A 16,811-nucleotide genomic window follows, 5' to 3' on the forward strand; every position below is an offset into this window, starting at 1 on the left:
AAGCACTGCAGCGCCCGGGTCGTGGCGCGTCTGTAGTGCTGCCTCCTCTCCTGCTGGTAGTGCTCACGGCTTGCGAGGGGACGGGCGGGCCCGGGGCTGGTGGCAGGAGGTCGGGGGCAGCCAGCGGAGGGATGAGGGCTCCCATAGGCCGGCCTGCCGGCACCGCCGACCCCGGGATAGGCTCGGGAGCGGGGCTGGCGTCGGGCCAGCCGGGCAGCCCCACTCGCCCTCCAGGAGGCTTCGCGCCGGAGCGCGGGAGAGTTTGGGGGTGAGCGGCTGAGAGAGTAAATCCGTGGGCGCCCTCGGCAGCGCGGCGCTGAACTGGCAGGCTTGCCTGGGGGATTTCAAGGGTGAGCGAGGGTCTCCCGTCAGCGGGGCGGGCTCCGGGCAGGCTGCCGTAGGTAACACGGTGGGGCCGCGTCCGCCAGGCAGCGAGCGGGGTGGGAGCCCGCCGGCGGCGGCCCGCGCTCCCCGGCAGAGCAGCGTGCGAGGCCGCAGGAAGCGGCGGGAGCGGGGCCGGGCAGCGGGGGCCGGAGGAGGCGCAGCCGGGGCTCCTTCTCCCCCGGGCGCTCCCCATTGTTCCCCGGCAGCCTCTTTTCGCGCCGCTTTCCGCCGGCGGGGCTTGCCCGGCCGGAGCGAGGGAAGGAGAGAAGAGCTCCCGCCGAGCCGCTCTGCTCGCCCCGCCGCCGCCGCCGGGCCCCCCGCAAGCTGGTGTGCTCGCACGCCGCAGCCCGGGGGGGCCCGGCAAGAAAACGGGTACATAAGTAGAGAGGAGTCTTTAGAAGTGCCATCCACTGAGGGAGCTCCTGTGAGGCTGTAGCTCACGTGTTACTTGAAAGGTAAAAAAAAAAACCAAACCCAACCAAAACCCCAACAACCCACTACCGCAGTGGATTTGTACATAAAGTAACATCTGTTTGTGGGTGGATTTTAGAACGGGACTTCTGAAAGAAATCGGGAGAAATTGCTCCGAACCGCTGGATTTGGAATAATAAATGTAGCCAAAGAGAATTTTGGAAGGAACTCGTCTTAATGGTCTGTTTATTAAAATGAAGATTAATCTTAACCTGTTTTTCATATAAGCACCGTGATGTCTGGATTTTTTTTTTCTCCCCAACTGATTGTTTTTATGTTGGTTTGAGATTTTTAAAGATTTGCTTTATAGGAAAAGTGTTTTGTTGTCTCTTCCCTGAAAATAATTAGAAATTAAATTGTGTTGGTACGCCATTTCAGACCTGAACTTTCTCATGTATTTACATATAGGAAGAACTGACTAACTTGATGTTCAAGAAAATTTCCAACAAGTGCCCTTGATGTTCTAAGGGAAAAAATATGTCTTTGCACGTTGTTTCTGGAAGATTAAATTAAAACCGGGTAGGGGCTCATATTTGCGATGAGGAAAGAATTTCTAGAGAACTAGTTAGTTTAACAAAATCCTTCCTAGGAGAAATGTGGTTATTTTTAGCAAGTCATCTCCGAGTACATGAAAAATTATTTTAAAAGAAGTGATGTGTAGATTTTTAAAAATTAAATATATCGCCTATAAATTAACATTTTGCATGGATCGTAAGCAGCAAGTAAAAGAAGTTAAAGGATGATGTTTATGGATATCACCTTGCTGAAAATACTTCTGAAGTGACTTTCCTCCCCCCACGCACACTTGGGAAGTTGCATGCTTGCAGTCATTGTTTAAGATAATACAGTTTGGGACTTCTCTTTCACTCTTTGTAAACTTGCAGGCTTTTGTGGGACTCCTCCAAATAAAAGCTCAATTCAGTATAGATGGTAAAAAGCATCCATGTAATTCGAAAGCTGAAGATGCAAGTAATATTTAATAGGAAAACACCACCCCGGTGATATCTAAAGGCATTAACTTTAAGATCGAGGAAAGAAAGATATTTTTGTTTTGTTTTGTTTTACTTCTCCTACTTGAGTATTCCGGAGATGCATTTACACTTGATTGCTGCTTGCTTGGCAATTTTCAAAAGGTAACTACAAATTTAGAAAGCGTCATTCAAAAGGACATTTAATGCTCTTGTATTTACTAAAACAATATATCGCTATTTGAAAACTATCTTATTGAAAGGGAAGATTAAAAAAAATAGTCAGGGAGAGACCGTTTGTGCCATTCTTCATTGCTCTCTATTTTGTATGTGTGCTGAATGTGTTGACATATTTCATACATTAAGTTTTTTTCACAAAGGAGCATTGTTGTTACTTTTAATTGGGAAGTACCACGATATAAAAATTACCCACATTCCCGACTCTGAAGTACCATAGTAAGATTGACAAAAAGTGATCCGAGGCTTGTGCGCTTAATTCGCCAGGAATGTTAAGCTTCCCAGATACACCCTATGTGGTCAAGTTAGACTTTCGCTCTTAGACAGTTTTTAATGGTCAAAATCGTACCTAGAGGAAATGTATCTATGTATATATATTTGGAATTGAAATTAGATGGTAACTAGCAGTGGGAACAGAGCTCACTGATAGAAAGACCTTTTTTTTTATTGCATTTGGCAACCTCTTTCTTTCAGAGACACAATACAATTAATTAACATATTCTGGGGCGTGTTTTTGAGATTGGGAAGTGGTGGCCCCTTGTTGAGAAGAAAACACTTTAAATAAAAAAGTAACATTGTTTTGTCCAAATGGTACTGGGAAAAGCAGAGTAGTATTGCTTATACAGCCCACGGATGCGGTTGATTTACTCCAATTTGCTTTAGCATATAACAAACCAGCTTTTCCTTTCCCACGCCTATATTAGCTATATGTGTTTTGTTTATACAAATCCATCTAAGATAGGTCTGTATTTAAGATATTTGATGGGAAATTCAGCGTGTCGTTTCTTGTGTTTAATATGTAGTACAGATACCATTCCTAAATCGAAATCAAATAAATGTGACCTGTGACACAACGCAGTATCACACTGCTGATTGCAATGCAGCCGACATGAAAAAAAGGCTATTAATTTATATGGAATGTTAATTTAGCAAATCCTACATCGATATATGCCTACAGAAGAAAAGTAATCTGAGGCTTGGTTTTGGAGTGATGCTATGTAAATGTATTTAATAAAAACCCAATGAATTAATACATACCTCATAAAAATCCAAACTTCAAAATGAAGTACTATTCTTTAAAGAGAAGCTTTGCATTATGTTTAAGTCGCATATAATCTAAATTCCAGAGTTTACTAACCCAGCTTTTCAGGGCTTAATACAGTGTTAATATTCAATATGGTTTGCTAGAAGTTTATTTCAGGTTCTTTTGTATCATACTGTAATTATCATTAGTTTGACTTGACTCACATAAAAATGTGGTTAACATTTAAATGCCTTTTTAATGTAGAGAATTATAAATTAACTGTCACTTTTAAATCTTTAACTCCTATCACTTTGGGAATGTTAAATCATTAAAAGGAAATAATGACTGAGCTTAAAAACATCCTGTGCTAGGATTCCTTTATTTAGAATTTTGGTTTGATTTTGTTCATTCAAAGAAAATCCCTCCTTTCGTGTTTACTGTAAACCTCAGTCTGAAATTAACATTTAAATGCCAACATTAGTAACAGAAGCAGTACTTGAAAACCACCAATTTTATCCATTGCTCCTAGTTAAGTGGAATTTACCAAAGTCTCCAAAGGTGATAAGACAATTAAAAGCAAGAAAATGAATACAATAGTTGGTGGAATTACTTCCCCCTTTCTTTGCAGTCTAAAGAATTACAAAATTTGTAATTACGTTTGCACAAAATAGCACAACATATGAAGAGGCATGGCGTCCAGGAGATGCACTGACATGACCTTTGATGCTGCTACCTGTACTTGCATAACATGTAAATATACAGCATGCAAACTCCTGATCAAGAAGTGACTACATGCTAAATGTTGAAACTTTTAAATTACTCAGTACATTGCATTTGGATAGGTGTTAAATACAGATTTGAGCAGTATATTAAAGAGGAGGAAAAAGAAAACTTTGCTCTTTCTCAGTATAATTTAGGAGTAAGCGTGTAAAGATACATTAACATTTTTAATCTGGGTTCTGTAGACATGCCGTATCATTCATAATTGAACATGGATGGAAATACTTTGTTGGATCTACGGCAGACTGCCATTTAAAACACATCGTGTGCAAAGGTCAACACACAAGAGTCGCATTTTGTGTAAAGTGACCATTTTGCTGCTGCCTTCCCAGAAATGAAGCGAATATCCACGATTAGAATGTATTTCAGTGAAGACTGTTAATGATTTAAACCCACATAAACAAAAGGCAGACAAGCATCGATGTATTTTAAATGGATAATCGGGAGATGTATTACTCTACCTATTGAGTATCACTAAGTTACTGCAATTTTCCTGTTTTCAGTTGCATCTGTTTAGCTGCAGCATGTATCCTTTTGCACATAGGTAAAGATCAAAGCTTTCTCATCAAAGAGCCAATCAGAAAATGGAGTAAAAATTGCTATCAGAAATTTCCTTTCTGGAAAGAAGTGAGTTTCCCTACTCTACAGCTCCAAGTCCCAATATCAATTCATGTTTTCTAATACAGTATGCATTTTATATGAAGTCTGTGCTTTTTCTGTTATTCCTGGAAGACTCTTCTGATGATTATATCCAACTGGTAATGCAGTTTTATAAATGAAAGACTTTTTCTTGTTCAATGCTTTGTTTTATTCACTAAACTTACAATATGATTTCGCACGTTTTAGAAAAAAAAAGAGTAAAATTTAAAGCAAGTGTTCAAAAATCTTTGCATTATTGTTGTAACCGATTAATTGGTAGTTAAAATTTAAGGTGAATACCTCTTTATTTTTGTTAATTAAGCTGAAGTGCTATGCACCAATGTACATTAACATTTTAGTGAGGAATTCCTTAAACTTTTAAAAACAATTTGCTTTTGGACAGTGTTATTTTCTTTCACTTATGCATTCACTCTATTTGAAAAAGTATAAAAAAAAATGAAAACATATAATCTTCTTGTACGTTTCTTATAATCTAACCTGTTTAGCTCCTAGGTTTTGTAGGTTCCTTTTAAGAGAATTGGATTTTCTCCTTGCATTTAGATTAACAATGAAATTATTCATTCTTACTCACTGAATTATATTCCTCTCTAATTATTTTAATCTCTTATATATCACTATAAGAAGGACAGGCTTCTTTTTTTAAAAAGAAAATTGGCCTTCTGTGTCATGTCAGTGCTTATTAAATACTACAATCATAAGAACATATATGCTACAAGATTTTATGTTCTGATTCCATAGCTGTTATAGGCTTAGTGTTTGCAGTATTTATTTAGTGGTAATGCATTTCTTTTCCTATTTTGCATTTCAAAGGTCTTCTCTAAATGATTGTTTTACAGAACTATCAAGAAGTTATCTAAATTTTTCCACCAAATATTACACAATACCATAAGGTGGTAGTCATGGCGTTTCTTTCAGTCCATGTACATTCTTTCTATAGAAAGAATTAAGCAAAAACCCATATAAAGACAACAAATGTTTCATTAAATAATTGAATGTATTAGGCTTGACTGAATTTTGACCAAAGCAAAATTTCAGGCTGTTCAATACTGAGCTGGTGTGTTACATGGTGTGAGATTAAAATATTTTTATTTGAAAACTATACAGGAGGTTTTTCACGAACATACTCTTGTTGCCATGGTGCAGCTTTAATCAAGTTGTTGCAAAGCGATTAATTTTTTCTTTGGTGATGCTTCTTTATAAAACTAAAGACTGAGCCTTAAAATAGCTAACATTTAAAAAAAAAAAACCACCAAAACAAAAAACCAAACCACCAGACCTGGGAATTGTACTAATTGCTTTTCAAAGAAGAAATTGCAGGAAGACCTTCTCAATGAAGTTAAAAAAAAAAAAAAGCTATGAGAAAAATTTACAATTGTTTGTTACAAGTTCTACTAAATGTATAAATTCACCCAACAAATTAAAATGTATTTAATATATTTTCATTTTAAAATGATATTTATTTTAATTTACCTGTCGGGGAAATAAAGGACAGATTTGCTGTTGTACCTTTTTTTTTTTTTGTCAGGGTTAACAGAATCATTGAGAATGCTTTTTAAATTAGATGTCATTTTCTTGACAAGAATGAAGAAGGGCTGGGACACTGTATCTATCAGCTTCAAATAATTTGTGGGGTTTTTTTAAACACACCAGGATATATTAATTTATTTCCTTACGAAGTAATTGCTTGCACCTGCAATTTTCAGGGTATTTTTACAAGCTTTAAAAGTAATAAAAATAGTGTTGTAAGTATGTTTTATAATGTAAATAGTTTTATGTTCAAATTTATATTGTTCAGTGTTGAGATAGGACATTTGGGTGTGGGGTGGATTTTTTTTTTGAGAGCAATGTCTGAATGATTTTACACAAACTGCAACATACTACATTCCAGTCCTCCCCACCCCCATTTTTTACATGTGCCTTAAAAACATCTAAACTCTCAAGGATATTGGAACATGCGTTTACAGATAAATGTTTAGAATGTGTCTCAAACGGCTGTGTTAATCGGGTGTTTGGCTGGGCCCTTCAGCTAGGAAGCTACCTTCATCATTCCTTTTTCGCCTGCCCTCCATTCTTCCTCTATCTAAATAATTTCATTTTAAACTTTCAAGGAGAGAAAAGAGCTTGACCTAAGATATCCTGCATACAAACTGCAGACTCAGATGTCTCTAGGGGGTAGAGAGTTGTGCACATCCCACCTCTCCCTTCCACGTAGCAGTTCGTCATACTCCCATACACAACTGCAGATGTTTTATTAGTTAACAATGTATAAAATATAACCTGCATCTTATACAGGTCTAGGTAGCGACACATCTAGGAATGTACATAATTCAGGAGTGATTTGTACAGATACCATATAAACTAAGCTGGCCTTGCAAAATCATCATCAAAAATAGAGTCCAGACACAAATTCTGCTTCTCCACCTTTTAGCATGATAATGAAGATAAATCAGTGATATCTTCCTTGCCCATAAACAAACAAACAAACAAACAAACAAACAAACAAATACTGGCCCTTACTGGCCCTGGGGCAAGTGAGTGAGCAGAATTTTGCAAAGCTGCATTTAATTTCTCTGTGCTCCTAACAATCACCACAATTAGTTCCTTCTGCTACAGGCATACCTGCTTACAATGGAGAATTGAATAGCCTGAGATTTTCCTCTCTGCTGACCACCTCAGCTCTCTCTCCCCCCCACGTTTTCCTCCCCCCCCCCCTTAATTAAAAGAGACAACAGAATTAGAATTGTTTTATTAAAAAAACCCCCAACCACTCAACGTCTAGAAAGGCATATCCACCTCTAAGTAAAAGTAGAGAACAGCTGTGTCGAAGAACATGTTTGTTTTTGTCTCTGTGGCCTCCCTGGTTTCTTTATTTGTCACATCTTCTATTCAGCATCACTTTCACTGCTGTGGCAGCAATAGCTACACAGCGCCGCATCCACACGATGAGTTTTGGGGGAGAAGAAAGAGCAGGATTAATAATGCATTAGTTTTGCAGCCCCATCGAAGAGAAAATAAACAAAATAGTAAAAGTTGCGGTGAGGGCAGGGAAGTGGTGTAGTGGTGAGAATGCATTAGTCCTGCAGGCACACCGAGGGGATATAAACAGGATAATAAAAGTTGGGAGCGGGAATGCATTAGTCCTGCAGTCACATCAGGGGGAAAATAAACAAGATAGTAAAAATGATTTCTGCGGGGTGGGAGGGGAGGGCGGGAATGGGGCGAGTCCTCCAGCCTTCCTGAAGGGGGCATGAGCAGAGTGACATCGCGGGTGGGAGCGGGGCGCATGTCTGCCACCTCCCCGCCCCCCCACACACCGAGGGGAGGGGGGCAGCAATAAGCCCGTCTAACGCTCGCCCGGGCGGGGAAGGCAGGCGGTTTCGCACGGGCTGTCCCGAGGCGCGCCGAGCAGCCCCGGCGGGAGGTCGCGGCACGGAGCGCGTTAGGGTTAGGCCGGCCGGGGGGGGGGGCGAGATGGCTCGCCCGGGCGACGGAGAGTGGCAGCACGCCGAGGTGGGTGCCCGAGCGGGGACGAGCGCAGCTCGCAGACCGGGGCGGCGGGCGCGCTGGGCCGGGCGGGCCGGGCCATCAGGTGTCCGGGAGAGCCGGCTCTTCCGGCCGCGCGGAGGCGAGGCGAGGGGCGGGCGGGCGGTCCTGGCGGGGCGCCTCTCGCTCGCGCACGCTCTCTCGGCGCGGCGGTTGGAGCCGTTGGGGGGGGCGCGCGCTCAGCCACGGCTCACGTTCCCTGGGCGGCTCGTGAACCATCGCGAGGAGGCCCAGGCCGAGGCCTTCCCCGCGGGGGCGCGCACTGCGCCTGCGCGTCGGCCCCGCTCTCTTGCCTGTCTGCCTGCTGTGTGGTGTCCTCCTCAGTGTACCGCCACCGGGCTGCCCCTGCCTGCTTGCGTGACTGATACAGCCTGGCCGGTTGGTCGGGCGGGGGCGAGAAGAGGCTCTCAGCCAGCGGTCATGGGCCCTAAATCATTGCCGTGGCGGCGGTGGCGGCGGCGGCGGCTGAGTGACTGAGGGGAGACACCGCCGGGGGAGGGGGCAGGCAGGGGGTGAAGTGTGTGTGTGTGTGCGCGCGCGCGCGCGCGTGTGTGTGTGTTGTTGACGACGGTGTTTTTAACCCTTAGATGGTCTCTAGCGAGCCGTTGCTGCTGCCTGTGTCACTGGAGGGCGAGTTCTCCAATAGCATGAAGGAGATGATCGGCGGCTGCTGCGTGTGCTCCGACGAGAGGGGCTGGGCCGAGAACCCGCTTGTCTACTGCGACGGGCACGGCTGCAATGTCGCAGTGCATCAAGGTGAGTAGGCAGGCGAGTACCAGCTCACCCGCTCTGGCCTCCAGCCTCACTGCTTCCTTCTTGATCTTCCCTGTCCTCTTCCCTTAGGCCTGCATCCCCCGCCCTTGGCCGTTTTTCTCCCCTTTTTCTCTACCTCCCCCCTCCCAGCTCCTTCTTGTCACCCATGAAGCCTATTTCCCTGTTTCTTGGGCCACGTGCTTTCTGGTCTGACCTGTCCTGTCATTCTCTATCCTTACAGTTTGTCTGTCTTTTCCCTCATGTGAGACTTTCTATATTATGACTTCCTATATTATGGCTTCAAGAAAGGAAGAACTCCCTCTTTCAGGTTTTTTCCCCTTCCTCTTACCCTTGTGCCTCTTCTGTGTCTATGCTTTCCAGTCTGCTTTTGTGCCCTGTTAACAACCTCAGCTGCAGTAGCCCAAAGACTACCTAAAACTCCTTCTCTTCTTTGCAGAACTTCTTACCAACCTCTGTTCTGGCAATTGTTGCTGCATTTCTTCTTATACTTGATCCCTGTTGTCCCTGCCTTTCCCAAGTTAAAAAAAAAAAAAAATAAATTGAGAGGCAGCCAGTAGATGAGGAGGGTTTTTGGACTGGGAGAGAGTGGTGTGGAGGAAAGACTTAGCTGTCATGTGACTTTTTCCTCTGCCTGCCTTTCCTTGAATGTCATTTGGCTGTTGTTTCCTGGTAGATGAAGAGACTTCCTGTTGTGGTTCTGCAGGGGGAGGGTGCTAGTTGGAATGGCTGACGCTGGATTTGTTTGGATTAGTGGAGGCTGGTTGATTGGTTTCCAGCTCAGGAGTTGGCATATTCCCTCTATGTGTGATTGTTTTCTTTCTGTCAGTGGGTTGACCCTTCTTGTGAGAGCAGAGGGAGAGACTGGGTTCTGCTGCTTACGTTGTAAGAGAGGAAGTTACGATGACTTTTGCTTTATGGTAGCAGAAATAAGGAATAACATGGTACTTTCTCTGTATCACCTCCCAAGCAGTCATATGAACTCCGTTGCTGGATCTTTGACTCCTTCTAGGTGGTAAACAAATTTGAGGAGACAGAAAATCCTAAGCCTAGCGCATGTGAAATACTAGTAATGCGTGTCTCATGCTTGGTTTTAAATTGTGTTGAAGATGATATAGTAACTTTGTTTCATGTATATTGTCTTTGTAAACTGATGAGAAGTAATGAGCAATAGTAATAATTTAAGGAGATCTGAAGAAGAATTCAGTTATTCTTGTGTCGTAGTTTAACCCTAGCTGGTAACTAAGCACCACACAGCTGCTTGATCACCACCCCCCCCCCCCCGTGGGTTGGGGAGGAGAATGGAAAAAAACCTCATGGGTTGAGAAAAAGACAGTTTAATAGGATAACAAAGGAAGATAATAATAATAAAGCGAGTATTGCACAGATGCAATTGCTCACCACCCATGGGGAAAAAAACCCAACCAAACCCTGATGCCCAGGCTGTTTCGAAGCAGCAATTCCGCCTCCTGGCTAGCTTCCCCAGTTATAACTGGAGCATGATGTTATGTGGTAAGGAATATCCCTTTGGCCAGTCTGGGTCAGCTGTCCTGGCTGTGCTCTCCCAGCTTCTTGTACACCTGGTAGGGCATGAGAAGCTGAAAAGTCCTTGACTTAGTGTAGTGACTACACTTACCTAGCAACAGCTAAAGCCATCAGTGTGTTATCAACATTATTCTCATACTAAATTCAAAACACAGTGCTATACCAGCCACTAGAAAGAAAATAACTTTATCCCAGCTGAAACCAGGATATGTTGTTAATGTTGGATCGAACGCAGAAGGGAGCTGACAGGATCTGTGAAATTAGTCTGGTTTTGAATTGGTTTTGTGTTGGGTTAAAAGCTGAGTAGTGTTAACCAGTAAGTTAACTCTGGTTTTGTGGAATCTTTGGGTCATGAAAAAGAGCACTAAGACATGAATACTTTTAGAAGTCATACCTGAAACAGCTATTACTTTTGTAGTATCTTGGGCATCTTCCTTTGCATCTAGAGCCTTGCTAATATTTTCAGCAAAAGAATTTGATGATAGCAGCAGTTGAAGCTGAAATAGTGGGAACAACAGAAGTCTGATTTAGGAAGTATTCCTAATATAGAGACACACTTCAGTACATTTGGTACAAGAATATTGAACTTTTTTTTTTTTTCACAGTCAGGTCCAAATCTGAATTTGAATGTTTTGATTTACTGTATCATTGATGTTTTACATTTTGGATTTGATGTGTCACGTGAAGGTGGTAGAGGAAGCATGTCCACTCTTTTTGTATACAAAAAGTCTGTAGTAAAAGTAGTAGTCCTCGTGGTTAAAGCTGGTAGTCCTTATTTGAAGTTCAGACAGCAGTATTACCTGTGAGACTCTATTAAACTGCATTTTTTGTTGTTATAATTATTTTTAGTTCAGAGGAAACTTCTTTTGAAGTGTTAATTCATTGGCAAGTTGTGGAGGACAAAATCTCTTCATGTGTTTAAAGGAAGTCCTGGAACTCAATAAACAGTGTATTGGAGCACAAACCTGTGGTGAACTTTTTTACGTTCTGGATGTAGTCTGTTACATTTGCAGATATAAAAGTACTTCAGTTCAACTCTGGTCTTTGCCCAACTTGTGTTGCCTTTGGATCTAATTGCCAGCTCTGTCTCTGAGTTGCATTCTGTAATTAGTTTCTTACTCTGCACTGTCTCTTGCTAATTTAAGTGTGTGGTTGCACATTTCAAGTCTCCTTCATAATTTCTAAAGAGGAATTCAAAGTCCCCCTCATCTGTGGTTAATATAGATGCAATGAAAACAAGATGTTTTTGTCATGTTAAAAAACTTTGTTGTACAGTAGAAAGGGCTTATCAAGATAGTTTGGTCTGTCAGTACTTGGGTAATGTATTTGAAAATTTGACAACTGGTCTTAATGTGACTATATGTATGTATATAATGGGAAATGATTTCATTGACTTTCCTTCATAGAAGGAAAGGTGTATTAGCCATGGGTTTTTTATACTACTGTTGTGTTCCTGTTTGTGATTTGGGTTTTTTTTTTCTTCTTCAGGCTAGCTTCTAGACTATTTTTGTATATATACTAGAAGATACTAATAGAATCTCAGCTTTCCTCTTAACTATTAATTTATCATATATATATTTCTAGTTACACACTTAAACCAGATTTTCTTATTTAACATATGATTATTGGGAATTGAGATATTAAAAATATGATGTCAGATTCAGGATTATCTTTTTGAGGAAAATGTTTGGCTTTTTGATTGTTATTAGTTGTTAAAGCCACACAAACATTAGACTATACTCACACCACTTGTGTTCTTGTATTTTCATACCCTCAGCAGTTCTTAAAGTTTCTTGATATGTGCATTTCAAACATGAATAATATTGCCAAATTACTAAACCCTTCTTCTGTGGATTTTTTTTTTAATATAATATAAAAATATGTATGACAGTCTTGCAGAGAATTCTGCATCTCAAAATCTCTTTCCTAAGGATTTATGTAGTAGCCTGGCTATAGTTGCAACTGATCCTAGCCCTGATGCTCAGTTTAGTTTGTATTTACAGCTCCATATGAATTTTCGGGGTGGGGAAAAAGCAAACTTTTGTATCTTTGTTCAGTTTATTATGGATTTCCTACTTAAGACCAATTATTTTACTCATAAAGAGCAAGAGAACTTGATTGTAACTAAGTGTATGAATGTCTTATGACAAACTTGGATTTCTTAGTTGCTTTTAGTTTTCTTTTAAAAGAGACTTTACTATAAATGATGGGGGTTTGTTATTGTGAAGTGTTTTTTTTTCTGGTAAATAAATACCAAAACAGGTCATGTATGAAACATTGCTACTGTAGAATGGTTATATTGCTTTTCAAGCTAATCAGTATTTTTTAAAAATTTTTTATCAAATTTATTTAATGACTTTTGCATAATTTTTTAAGTGGAAGGTTATTGCACTTCATTTCTAGTACCATTGTGGTAGGATTTCATGTGCAATGTATAGATGTCAATTTGACTTAGTAAAATGATGCAAGATCAACCGATACCAAGCTTTTTTTATAACATTAGTATTAGTAGTACTGTAGTGCTGCTTATGTTTGCTGAAATGTTTTGTCTTGTTCAAAACAGCTTGCTATGGAATTGTTCAAGTACCCACTGGACCTTGGTTTTGCAGGAAGTGTGAATCTCAGGAAAGAGCAGCCAGAGTGGTATGTGCTTTGTTTATTAAGTAATACTAGTTATAATGCTTGTGTGGATAATATTTACCCAGGTATCCCAGCAATAATAGAAAATAGCTTAGCTTTCTGTCATAATTCCGTCTAGATACTATTCAGAAAGACTTATTTTCTTTTTCTTTTTTTTTTTTTTTTAGTGGAAATATGTATCTGTCTCTAAGTATTTTGACAATTTCTGTGGGGAGTGTGTGTGGGGTTTTTAAGTGGTTTTTCTTTTTTTTCCCTGACCATTTCAAAGATTATTTTCTTCTTATCTGTGGTGTGAGTTTTGTGTAATTTTGTCAGTTTAATACTTACATAGTTATGTATGGGGAGGAAATAGAATCAGTGTCCAATTTTCTTTTACAGCAACTTAGATTGCCAGTTGAAAGCTTCAGTCTAGGAACAATTAACCAATGAGTAGTGTTCTTAATTTTGGAATCTAATGCTTACTTGGAATGTGATACTCCTAATTGAAGAAACATTTTCTTTCTTTGTTTAATTTTTTATGGTAAATATTGAAGATTTGGATAATCCTTCTGAACAACAACAAAAAAACCCAACACTTTTTTTCTTGATTATATGAGTTTTTTTTGTTTTGTTAGACTTTTATGTTATTAGATCAAGCTGCGTGATATCAGGCATTTCTAGAAAAAGACAATCACACTTCTCGACACTTTTTAGTTTGTCTTCCAGCAAAAGATAAAGTGAGAATATTTAGAAAGACTAAGCTGGTCCTTTGCCTCTGAAAACATTTTTCATATAAAAATTGGGAGAGAGGGTGGTGCAGCTTCTTAGGGAAGTGTGTAAACTATTTCTTTCATATTTAAAGACAAATTAAGAGCCTGAGACCAAATTTTCAGTGACTGGCAGAGTGTTTACATGAGCTGTTTGCTGTACCTGTTTCCTTTTCTAATATAAAGTACTATAGAAATGGTAGGATGACTTAATGTTGTGTGAATTTTTGGCACAGGACTGAAGAATCTTGTTCCCCTTCTTTTTCTCAACTTGCTGCCTATGTTTCCATGATGCCCTAGTAACCTAGATGTTGTTACTCCTTCCAAAGAAGACCTGTTGGTGGGAGCATGAATGTATTGATTTCTATGTGCTCTCCAAATATTTGTCAACAGAAAATCAAAACTGCCTCCCTTTCTAAAGAAAGGCTGTTTCTTTCTTTTCTTGGGAAGACCATCAGCAATGTAAAGTTTTAAAAGCAGTATTTTTTAATGTTGCTGAGTTTGATATATGCAGATTGACAGCAAAAATATGGAGGGGGAAAAGACATGGTGGCTAGAAGGAGGATTATTCTGGTGCTTGATAGGGAATTCTCATCAGGATTTAGGATATATAATCCTGACACAAGGAATGAAGGAGAACTGTACTGAGTTCTAAAATAAACAATGTCTCACTGTGTTCCAATAATTTCTTGAGTTTACCAAAGAGAATAGCTTTGATAGACATTATACAGCTTTTCTTTGCTGTTTGAAGTTAAGAAGGAATAGTGATGAACTTAACTAAATTCTGTGCCCGGTGTATTCTGTTCTTGTTTCCATCTAATGGGGTCTGTTTATGGTACAGTTCAACAAGTTGATTACTGATCTTGTTTCAAAAAAAAATATTTCCCATTTGTAATACAGCATAGGTTTAAATGGTTCTGAAGTGAAACTAATTGCCTATGAGGTAGAACAGATTGGTAACAGTTGAAGTTTTAACAACTACCTGTATGTTAGTGAGTTAGAAACATGGTGACTGTCTCAGGTTTCTTGGAGAAGCCCTTAACATTCAAAAACTAAACTGAAGTTCTGACTTCAGTGTGAAAACTGGAACTTTATTGTAACCAGTTTATCAGACTCAAGTTGTAACACACTTACTTGGAAAAGCAAACCTCCTTATCATCACTGTAGGAGACTGAAGCTTAGTTTTTCTATTGGCCTTTTTGTCTAGAAACAAAACTGAAATTACGTTAACCATATTACATTGAACATGCTTCTGATTACTTATTTTTAATTTTTAAAAAAACCCTGAGTCTTGCCCTCAAAGCATGTTTTTCCCTGCTGATGCTGTGTTGTGTGTTTTTGGGGTGTTGGAGGTTCTTTACTGAGCAAATAAAGCTATTCTGATAAGAGACCAGAGTTAATTGCTTGCATTAAAGTTAGTCTTGCTTTAACAACTGAAAGACACAGACTAACTCCGGAGCATGTAACTCAAGTAGGTGGGTCACCAGAGAACTTTGCTTAACAGCAGGTTAGAGCAATTGGTTTCCCATATACTTCCAGCTGTTACACACTGATGTCTACTGTGTTCCCTTACTTTCGTGTGCTGCTGCTAAACTAGTGCATACCGCTTGTCAGTGAAAGTGGTGGCTGATTTTTTTTTTTTTTTTTTTTTTTTCCTTCAGCCACACAAGCCTTCTGGCTGGTTGACTTCTGTGTTTTTGATAGTGAGGTGGTAGCCAGTGTCCTGGGTTTTGAATGGTCAGCTACTAGTTGGAAAGCACAGTTCCATACCTGACAAGTCATACTGAGCCTTGGCTCTAGTGTGGTCATATTTCTGTGTGTGAGAGAGACTGCGATTTTTGTAAATCTGAAGTATTTGGATAATGGATATATTGAGGTGTTCGGTAATTATTTGACTTACCTTATAATCATGCATATGTAGTACATAATAAATAGAAGGTTGTAATCCCACTATGCACTTTTTACAATTACTGTGTAAGTTTTTTGTGCTTGAAAAGTCTTAGTTTTCCCTAAATCAGCTAATTTATCTTAGCTGATCTATGGTGAGCTTGGAATGTGAATCTCTTCAAGATGGGTGGCAAATGCTCCCAGCTTTGTCTGTGTCAGCACCAGCTGTTATTACTCTGCATAGTGGGCCCTTTTGATGTCTTCACATGTACCTTCTGAATCAAAAAGCAGGGCAGATACATGTTGTAGGAAAAAGTAATATTGGATTCCATATATATATATGGAGTATGTAAGGGACTTTGGGTCCTGGCTTGGGAAATTGGATAGTGCATATATGTTGTCCAGGGGTTGATAGTACTGATATCCAAAGACAGACTAGAGAAGCTAAGTTTAGGAATTGTAGCACAACTGTTGTTCAAAAAGACTTTTTTTCCCCATCATCCTATTATGTGCCAAACATCTTTCTTGATGATCTTATTTTAAGAATGATTTAATTATAGTATTGTATTGAGTCTGGCTGAGATGGAATTAAATTTCCCCATAGCAGCCCTCACAGCACTGTGCTGTGCATTGGTAGCGAGCAAGGTGTTGGTAACACACGGGGTTTTGGCTACTCCTGAACAGTGCTGGCACAGCACCAAGTCCGCCTCTCCAACATCCCCTCTCACCAGTAGGTTGGGGATGGGCAAGATCTTGGGAGGGGACACAGCCAGGACAGCTGACCCAAGCTGACCAAAGGAATATTCCATACCATGTGATGTCTGCTCAGCAATAAAAGCTGAGAGGAAGGAGGGGCATTCGTTATTTGTGATGTTTGTCTTCCTGAACAACTGCCCTTTTTTTTTTTTATGGGGTGGCTTATGAAGTTGAAGGCAGTACTAGCCCAGAACTGAGTCAGCACATTTGCGGGACCCTACAGCTGGTCTAATAAGCCACCTGGATTTTAGTCCTGGGGAGTGTGTTGAGGGGGCTGTGACTCCCTGTGGAGCTAGCCACATAAGATTTGCGATAGTATTCATTAGGTCTCAGCTGAATCTAGCATGACTGGAGTCTCTGCACTTGCGCATGTGTTTCTTGGAACTTGGTGTGGAGACA

The 16,811-nt window shown here is 40.4% G+C and overlaps 1 protein-coding gene and 1 long non-coding RNA gene across 7 annotated transcripts in view; both read left to right on the forward strand.

Annotated features, from left to right (window-relative positions):
- The window catches only part of MLLT10 (MLLT10 histone lysine methyltransferase DOT1L cofactor), a 155,939-nt gene that overhangs the window by 10,689 nt on the left and 128,439 nt on the right, over positions 1–16,811 (forward strand). For 4 of the 6 annotated variants that reach the window (XM_054818470.1, XM_054818474.1, XM_054818471.1 and 1 more), the window contains exons 2-3: positions 8,655–8,823; positions 12,947–13,026. In XM_054818470.1, the coding sequence (XP_054674445.1) occupies positions 8,655–8,823; positions 12,947–13,026 (249 nt within the window). Of the gene's footprint in view, positions 1–8,230; positions 8,485–8,654; positions 8,824–12,946; positions 13,027–16,811 lie in introns of those variants that run through there. The other 2 variants (XM_054818472.1, XM_054818473.1) reach the window with 2 other exon arrangements.
- Positions 361–5,773, forward strand: LOC129203660 (uncharacterized). The gene is made up of 2 exons (XR_008576101.1): positions 361–839; positions 935–5,773. It is a non-coding gene; the product is annotated as an uncharacterized LOC129203660 (long non-coding RNA).

The sequence above is a fragment of the Grus americana genome, chromosome 2 (genome assembly GCF_028858705.1).
Source record: "Grus americana isolate bGruAme1 chromosome 2, bGruAme1.mat, whole genome shotgun sequence".
NCBI classification, from domain to species: Eukaryota; Metazoa; Chordata; class Aves; order Gruiformes; family Gruidae; genus Grus; species Grus americana.